Genomic DNA, 9222 nt, shown 5'->3' with positions numbered 1-9222 from the left:
ACAAGAAGAGAACTCAAGAGGGTTAAGCTTGTTGTAATAGATGAAAAAGATCTCTTGAAGTAGTCTCTGCATGAGTCTGGTCAAGTCATATCTGACTTAAAACTGCAGCTGGAAGAAACTGAGAGGAATTGTGAAGATACAGCCTTTGATCTAACAAAGAAAGAAACGGAGCATCAAGAGCTAGAAGTAGAAATAGTAAAGCTCAGAAAGGAGCTTGAAGAAAGTAAGGAAGAAATAAAAATAAGGAACAAGTATGAAGGCAGCACTGAGACCTTAGATAAGATGTTGAGCAAACAAAAGCAATCCAAAGATATCGGTGGCTTAGGCTTTGAAGAAGGTCAAAGTTCAACCCACAAAGATAAATCTAGCAAAGAAATAATGTTCACCTCTTCAATTAAAGGTGAAGGAAAGAAGACATTCACTGTAGGCAAGGATAACGACAAAAAGACATATGTAGATGTTGTTGCAAATCACCATTCAAATCAGTATGTAGAAATATATTGGAGCCCACATTTCTTGCACCAACATGCAGACCCAAGGAGAAATGCAAGAATTGACTGTGAAGGATTCACCAAACTCAAAAACATGAAGGGAAGACCCCCAATGAGGCAGTTCCATTTAGGACCAAGACAACCTAACCGGTATGTTTCAAACTTTCATGGTTACTGTTACAGGTGTAACAAATTTGGGCACAAAATAGCTGACTGTAAGTTAAACAATAAGCCTCCTATGAATTATGAAAGAAGAAATCCATTTAATATACTCCAGGATATGAATGTTGCCTGCTATCAGTGCAATAGATATGGTCATAAGAGTTTGATTGTAGGAAGAATAAACTAGTACCCTACAATAATTTTAAGGACGTCCCCTTAAATGAAAATGTAAAATGCTATAGCTGTCAAGAATTTGGACACATAGCAAAGTTATGCAAAAATAGGAAGATCAAGAAGATGAATGAAAATCTAGATCAAGAGCTGGTAATTGAACCTGAGCTCAATATAGCAGCTAAAAAGAAGAAGGAAATCAAACTAGTTTGGGTTGAGAAAGAAAAGGAAAAGGTAGAATCAAGTCTCATAGTACAAACTCCCTTGCATGCTGAAAGGAAAAATCTATGGGTGGTAGATAGTGGTTGTTCAAACCATATGACTAGTGTTAAAAAGAAATTCATTAAACTTGAAGACTGGAATGGTGGATCAGTAAGGTTTGGAGACAATTCCTCCATCAAAATAAAGGGAAAAGGAACGCTAAGCATTGATGGAACACTGAAGGCACATGATGTATACTATGTGGAAGGCCTAAAGCATAATCTGCTGAGTGTGAGTCAGATGTGTGACAAAGGTTACAAATTCACCTTTGACTCAATCGTTTGCCAGATAAAGAAAGACAGTATCGGTAAAGTTGTGGCAGAAGGAAAGAGAACAGATGGAAATATTTATAACCTGAAGGAATGCTATGAGTCTCAATATATGTTAGGACAAGTAGATAAAAGTTGGTTGTGGCACAGAAGATTAGGCCACATAAATTTTGATAACTTAGTTGCAGTAAGAAAAAAGAGGTGTGTGAGGAATATTCCACCCATCATGAAGCCGGTAAATGCATTTTGTGATGAATGTGTAAAAGGTAAGCAAACTAAAGTGAGTTTCAGGACAAAAGAGAACAGCACCTCAAGACCACTTGAAATTGTGCATACAGATTTGTGTGGTCCATCTCGAACAAGAGCACTTACCAGTGAAAGATACTTTATGCTCCTCATTGATGACTACTCAATAATGACATGGGTCACCTTTCTGCAAGATAAATCACAAGCATTCGAAAGATTCAAGATCTTTCAGAAGATGGTGGAAAAAGAAAGTGCCTGTACAAATTAAAATGCCTAAGATCAGATAGGGGTGGAGAGTTTACATCAAATGAATTTGAAGACTGTTGTGAAAAACATGGAATTAGAAGGCAATACTCTGCTCGTAGGACACCGCAGCAAAATGGTGTGGTAGAAAGGAAGAACAAGATAGTCAAGGAGATGGGCAAAACCATGTTAAATGAGGCCAGTCTATCGGACACATATTGGAAAGAAGTTGTTCATACTGTTGCATACACTTTGAATTGGGTTCAATTAAGAACAAACAACAAAATGACACCTTATGAGTTATGGTATGAACAGAAGCCATCAATCAAATACTTCAGAGTATTTGGAAGCAAGTGCTTTATCAAGAAAGCTATGGATGGTATAGAAAGTTTTGACTCCAGGAGTGATGAAGGAATCTTTCTTGGTTACTCATCTAACAACAAAGCCTACAAATGCTACAATAAAAGACTAAGAAGAGTCATTGAGAGTGTGCATGTAAAAGTTGATGAAGATATTCACAAAGGATGTCAACCACCGGTTAACCAGTATGATGACTCTGGTGATGAACATGATGAAGTTCGATTAGATACTAAACTAGAGGTAGCATCCAAGAAGGTCCCCAACTGGTCTGTACAGTTGAATCACTCGGAAGAGCAAATTGTGGGAAATATGAGTTATGGTGTGTAGACTAGAAGAAGACTTGCCCGGAATGATGAACAAGTCAACCTATGCCTCATGATTGAAGTTGAACCCAAAACATTCAATGAGGCCAGTAAAAGACACGAATGGATGGATGCCATGGAAGAAGAACTGCACTGGATTGAGAAAAACAAGACTTGAGAATTAGTCCCTAGACCGGAAGACAAGAACATCATTGGCACAAAATGGGTCTACCGGAACAAGATGAATGAATAAGGTAAGATTGTAAAGCATAAAGCTAAACTAGTGTGCAAAGGATACTCTCAAGTAGAGGGGATTGACTTTGAAGAAACATTTGCACCGGTGGCTAGATTAGAAGCAATTAGAATGTTTCTAGCTTACTCTGCCTACAAGGGCTATAAAGTATACCAAATGGATGTAAAATCTGCTTTCCTAAATGGAAATTTGGAAGAAGTGTACATAGCGCAACCAGAAGGGTTTTTGTTGCATGATGATGAGACATTTGTGTGCAGATTGAAGAAGGCCTTGTATGATCTAAAACAAGCTCTTAGAGCATGGTATTCAAGATTAGATCAATACCTAAAGGAGCAAGAATTCAAAAAGGGGAGTGCAGATGTCAGCTGTGGCTCGAACTGTTTTACAAAGTATTAATATCAGTGCATGTGTCGGTGCATGTGAATACTGGGTAAATTTTATTTGTAAATGATATTACTATTCATTTTTTTACTTCAGATTGAATTTAATATCACGTACGACTTTCCAACCCCTATAAATTCAATCGGAATGCCTTTTTATAAATGATAACAGTAATGGTCACGCTAAAATAAGTGACACTTAGCATAAATTTTATATCTCTGAAGACGTACTCTGTCTTTATCCTCACCTAATATTCACTAAATGCAGAGCTTGTAAGGGTTTGGTTTGACTCGAAAAAACAACCTCCCCAGAAAAAATGGGTCGAAGTGTTCCCAGGTAGGTTTAATCTGGTCATTTCGTTATATATTTGTGAGTAGATTATGTCCATCTACAGTGAGATAAGTTCGGCCTGTTAACTATGTCAATCGTTGGTGAGGAGGAATGGATGGAGGAAGTGAAACGCGAGCTCACTCTTAAGAATAAGCCCTATAAGGCTTCTCCTTGCATTTTCAGTGCATCAACAGCCTTGTTGAAGGAATATAAAGATGCGTATGTGCCTCAGATTGTTTCCATCGGCCCTTACCATTTCAGAAAAGAGCACCTCAGAGGAATGGAAACATTCAAAAGCGAAGCAGCACGTAGACAGGTTGTAAGAATTCAGAGCGCACTTAGTTATCCTCAATTTAACTTCGAGCAAGTGATTGAAAAAATTAGATGGAGGGAAGAGGACATAAAGCGCTGCTATGATAAGGGTACACCATTAAGGGGTGAAGTTCTGCTTTGGATGGTGGCGCGGGATGCTTGTTTCATTCTTGAGTTCTTCAGAAATCACCTCTCTGGATTGCAAGATGATGATATTTTCTGTAGATATGATTATGTATTTCGGCCTATGTATCATCCCATTTTCGGCCCCCAATCGGAGAATCCTGGGGTTAAGTCCGCGATCATGAAGGATTTAATCAAGTTAGATAATCAAATACCACTATTTATCTTGCACGATGTTCTTGATATGGAGATGAGGGATTCCCGAAGTGAGCTTGACAAGTTGCTGAGGAAAGTGTTCGATAAATTCTACTATCGGCCTTTCGAGTTTTGCGCACAGGGCGAATCACCGAGACAGGACCATATCCTTGATATATATCACTACTTTTGTCTTGGGGTTGTGGCATCCGGAAATAAAAACGAAGTGAAACTCAACGTTTGTTGCTCGTGTTTTACAGGTTCAGATGGTGGTCAGAGCTCGTGTTTTGGATGTGCTCCCCAACAATCTGAAAATTTACAAAATCCCTCTCAATCAAAGGAGTGGCGAGTGAAAGTTCCATCTGCAGTTCAACTAAAGAATGGAGGAGTGAAATTCAAGGCCAATGGTAAAAATGTGGTCGACATCAGATTTCAGGGAAAAACCCTCACTTTGCCTTCGCTAAAATTGGATGTGGACTCAGAAATATATATAGGAAATTTAGTGGCCCTGGAGAATTCATCTCCGTACTACAAGAGCAAATCAATGACTTCATACATAAAGTTCATGTATGAGCTATGCAAAACAGAGAAAGGAGTAGATGTGATGAGAGAAGAGGGCGTCCTTGCTGGTAATCTTTGGCAGCACTCTGATGCCGTCCGAGTCTTCAGCTTGTGTAAGCAATCACCTTTATCACGAAGCCAAGATTTATTTGAAAAGACGAGGAGAAAACTGATCAAATACTGCAATAGGAAATTTTGGACCGCTGCGGCAATACTCTGGAATGAATTCTGTAACGCTTACGGTTCAAAACCATGGCTGGTGGTTGGAGGCTTCGGAGCAACCATTGTCCTCTGTCTTACTGCGATCCAGGTCTTTTGCTTGTTTAAACACTGTGGACCGCGATCCACATAAGAGAGAGAGAATCAACCGTAAGAAGCTTTCAGTTTTGTTTTATACCGTAATGCATGTGGTATTCTTCCATGTATTACATAATAAATTCTAGCATAGTGAAGATTCTTATATGGACGTAATAGGCCCAATAAGAATTTCTTCCTGTTGCATGAAATTGAGTATGGACTCTACCATTATCTACAAAGATGTTTCCTAGTCATTACATCAGGCTCTTTTATCTTTTGAATGGTGTATACTGCTGTGTCTGAAATGAAGAGTAGTTTATGGACATGTATCCTCTCCTGTTTTTCGTCAATGAAAACAATAACTATTATACACCGTATAAACAACTAATTGGACCGATACTTTCAATGGTCATGCTATATATTATTTTACATCAAAAGTATGTTTAAAGAGAATTTTTTTTCATAATTCAAAAATTTTTGTTATGGAGATTAGTTGGTGAGTTGGGTTGGAAAAATGTTATTTGCAAGATGGGAAACTTTTTCAATCTTTTTGAAGGTAGTACTATATGTAGAACAAATTCTCCACCCATAAAGAAATTTTAGATCTTTCTTTTACCCATGATGCTTGATAGTGAAATGTTGTTGGTGATTGTTTGGTTGAATAGGCTTCTAATGTTGACCATAGCTAGAATGTTATGGATTAGGGATATCATTCTTCAGTCCTTTTTTCACAACTTCTTTCAATTTATCATGATGGTTTAGGTTGATAGTTTTCTTTTGTGTTCTGATTCTCTTAATTTTATTTTTTTGTTGGTTTATAAGTTTGGTGGGGCTGGGTTTGTAACAACCCCATTAGATCTTTTATTCTGTGAACTTTAATTACAACTACTATTGTGTGAAAAGATTTATGTGACTGGTCAACTTTAACAATTATTGGAATTTTATCTTTAAAAAATGTTGTGTATAAGATAAAAATTAGTAAATCATTTAAAGAGATAAATCAATTAGTAAAATCATTTTTATTATAAACAATTAAAAAACTCAAAACTAAAGCTTAAACATCATAAATTTGAAATTTTATCTTGTCTAAAATTTATGAAAATTAAATTAAATCATTTTTTTTTCCTTCTAATGAATAATGTATAATAAAATAATGTTACACATTGAAGCCACAATGGACAAATCCAATAAATCAATATCATTTTGCTCTAGAGTTTCATCCACAGTCGCTTGAGCAGAGGAAATAGCAGGTGCCAATTGAAAACCTTGTTAGAGTTGGGCTAACCTATATTTCTATCAATAGAAGATAATTGTGAAGGAAAGCGATAACGTCCAGGCTGTAACCATCCCTGCTAAGCATGGTCTCTATTAAAAAGAGGGATGGGAAGCTTGAGAACGAGCCTCCCAACTATCATGAGTAGAATGGTTGTGCCCTCAACAATACCTTTGGGGAGGAATGACCTTAAGAAGAACTAAGATTCAAAGGCACCTTGACAATAACACAATTATTTTCAGTTTAATCAAAATCTTGGTGTTCAAGTGATTTGCAGCCTATGAATAGGAAGAAATGAGAAAAACGAAAACTAAGAAAAGATATTGGGCTGCATAAGAGAAAAAATGCCAATCTATGTGTAAGGAGACATAACGCCAAAGAAACTAGAGGAACCTCAACGCCAAATAGGAATGCAACTGTTGGCTTCATGGAAGAGGATGAGAAACTAGTTTCATGGTGCGTGGAAGTGAAGGGTTGAGAAAAAATAATTTGCTATGCAAGAAATCAGTTAGTGAACAGAAAAGCAGTTGAAGAAAGACTTAGGTGTGCGTGAGAAAGAGTAGAGACCTACACAAAAGGGACAGAGGAATACCAAAGTCTGCATGAGGTGAGGTGTAAAATAGGAGGAGCCGTATCGGGAAGGAGAGATACTGAAGAAATAAATGTTTTTGGAAAAAGGAAGAAATTTTTGGCAGAGGTGCAACATGGAAAAGGTAGTAGTGGCTGCATAAGAAAGTAAGGAGCTACAACATAAGGGAAGAAAAGTTTGGGGAAAAGGTGTGTGACGAGAGAGAGGAAAGGTTAAGGTGAAGCAAAGGAAATACATGCACCTGTGTGAAGACAGAGGAAAACGTTTGTGTATATAGTAAGGGATTGATGGAGTAAGAATCAAAACATAGAAAGAAATAAAAGAGGAATAAATTTTGAGAATAAATTGAATGTAACAGATTATCATTGTTCACCAGAGTAATGTTGAAATAATTGTTTATATTTGTTCAGGTCGGCGTATGAATTTGATTGTTTAATGATTGGTTGAGTGTTTGAGTTCTATTGCTGCAATATTTCTAGTCTAGTAAAATTTCGTAGTTTGATCAAACGTATCACATATTATAATCAATGGGTTGAAGGCATGGCAAAAATCAACAAAAATACATTGCATCTTGAATCACTATAAAAATACCAAGGGAAGATTAACAAAGTTTGATGTGACCACTTTGTTTGTGTGAGATGCATTTTACATAAAAAGTGAAAGCATAACTTATATGTGTGGAAACATTCGGTGAAGCTTGCTAAAGATATATGTAGAGTAACTCCACCTCTAATCCTTCCAATAAGGTCACATCTTAATCATTGGGATTTTGTGTCTCTTATAGTAACATAAACCACATTGTGTTTAATATTTGGGATGATAGTGTTAGTGAGGTTGTTATTGTATTGGAAGGTCATAATATTAAGGTTGTATTTGGGGTTACCAAAAAAGAAATCTTTCATGTGGGGCACCTTTGTTTCATATATTGATAATAAGTAACAATTTGGTATAAGGAACCAATATCTATAATCATGCAAAGTGAAAATACACAATTATTGTTGTCTTGTATGTAAATTCATATGAAACATCATTGTGATTATAATTATTAATAAAATGTCTTTCACATCCCCTAAAGACTATGCTTTTGATTAGTGTGTAAATTTTAGTAAGGTAATCTTACGAAGTAGAAGATTTTAGTTTGCCACTTATATTGGCACATAAAAGTTATTATTCTATCATAAATTATAATTTTAATAATATAAAGTGAGTTGAATTAATATTAAAAATTCATATATTTTGATATAAAGATTATTGGGTCCCTTCCATAAAATTTGATTTAAGTTTTTCGCATTTCTCCATGTATGTCCATAGTAAGGATCCATTTTAGTAAGATAGTTACAAAGAAAAAATGTTCTTAAGCTTAATCTAGGTTGATCAAATCAAATATGTATACATCAAAACAAATGAACTTATATTAAACCAATTGATCCAAAAATTTCCTTATAGATGGTGGAATGAGCCCAACTTCACATGATTGCATTGATAGTCAATATATAGTCGCATTAAGCCATTTCATCAAATAAACCTTAAACTGTATGAGAATTTCCATTCGTATGAACATTTCACCATTATGACAATAAATGTGATTTGATTTAAATATTGAATTAAAAATTAAATCATGTTAAATCTATGAATAAAAAAAAATAACTTGAATTAATAATTCTATAACTTCTTTTAGTTTGTAAAAATATTATATTTCTAATCTAACTTTTTGCATGATAGTATGAAACAACTAGATATATATTTTAAAAGAAAAATATTAAACGTATATTTCTTATAATTAATATCCAAAATATCATTGCTATCAATGGGCCCTTCGTCTACTAGTGAAGTTGAATAGCTCCAAATGAGCCCACCAGGATCAAGTCTTGCTGAGTGCAAGGCTCAGACATCGTAAGGGATAAGGCTGAGATCGTGAAATTTGGCAGAATGGATGCCCCTCAGTCCTTGACTCTTAGCCGAAGAGGTTGGCTCGTGCTGTCGTGCTCGCAAGTCTGAACCTCCATAAAAAAAATATCATTGTTGAATATATTTTAAAATGGTTCAGAAATCGAAATGTGACCCAACTACCATTTTAAAATGGCTGTGAATGGCTGTCAATGCCTGTCAATGCAGGTAATCGAGTGGACGATAGTGAAAGTGTGCCCTCCGATTTGTTTTACTTCAACTAAAATTCAATAGAAATTTGGCTGTCATGGCAGGATATGTAATGGATATGGTGATATCGTACTAAGGATTTTTCTTATGGTCAGCCAAAATAAAGCTGGGTGGAGTAAATACGCGCAAAGCAAATATAATGGTCCATCATCTGTGCAGTAAATATGGCACCATCATTCATAATAAGCTTCAACTAGTCTTCTATACACCCGTTTCCTATGTTGGTTATTTGAGCCTCCTTAAGTG

The 9222-nt window shown here is 35.9% G+C and overlaps 1 protein-coding gene across 1 annotated transcript; it reads left to right on the top strand.

Annotated features, from left to right (window-relative positions):
- The first annotated feature begins 3343 nt into the window (after positions 1-3343).
- LOC131079566 (putative UPF0481 protein At3g02645) lies at positions 3344-5280 on the top strand. The gene has a single exon (XM_058017548.2). It carries the CDS (start codon positions 3558-3560, stop codon positions 5010-5012), a length of 1455 nt encoding a protein of 484 aa, XP_057873531.2. The 5' UTR covers positions 3344-3557; the 3' UTR covers positions 5013-5280.
- The last annotated feature ends 3942 nt before the right edge of the window (positions 5281-9222 follow it).

Source organism: Cryptomeria japonica, chromosome 5 (assembly GCF_030272615.1).
Source record: "Cryptomeria japonica chromosome 5, Sugi_1.0, whole genome shotgun sequence".
Classification (NCBI taxonomy): Eukaryota; Viridiplantae; Streptophyta; class Pinopsida; order Cupressales; family Cupressaceae; genus Cryptomeria; species Cryptomeria japonica.
Note: the sequence above shows the minus strand (reverse complement) of the source record. Positions and strands in the feature narration are given on the sequence as shown.

What these genes read in the sequence shown, in the direction of transcription:
- LOC131079566 (XM_058017548.2), top strand. Translation starts at nt 3,558, where the DNA reads ATGTCAATCGTTGGTGAGGAGGAATGGATGGAGGAAGTGAAACGCGAG.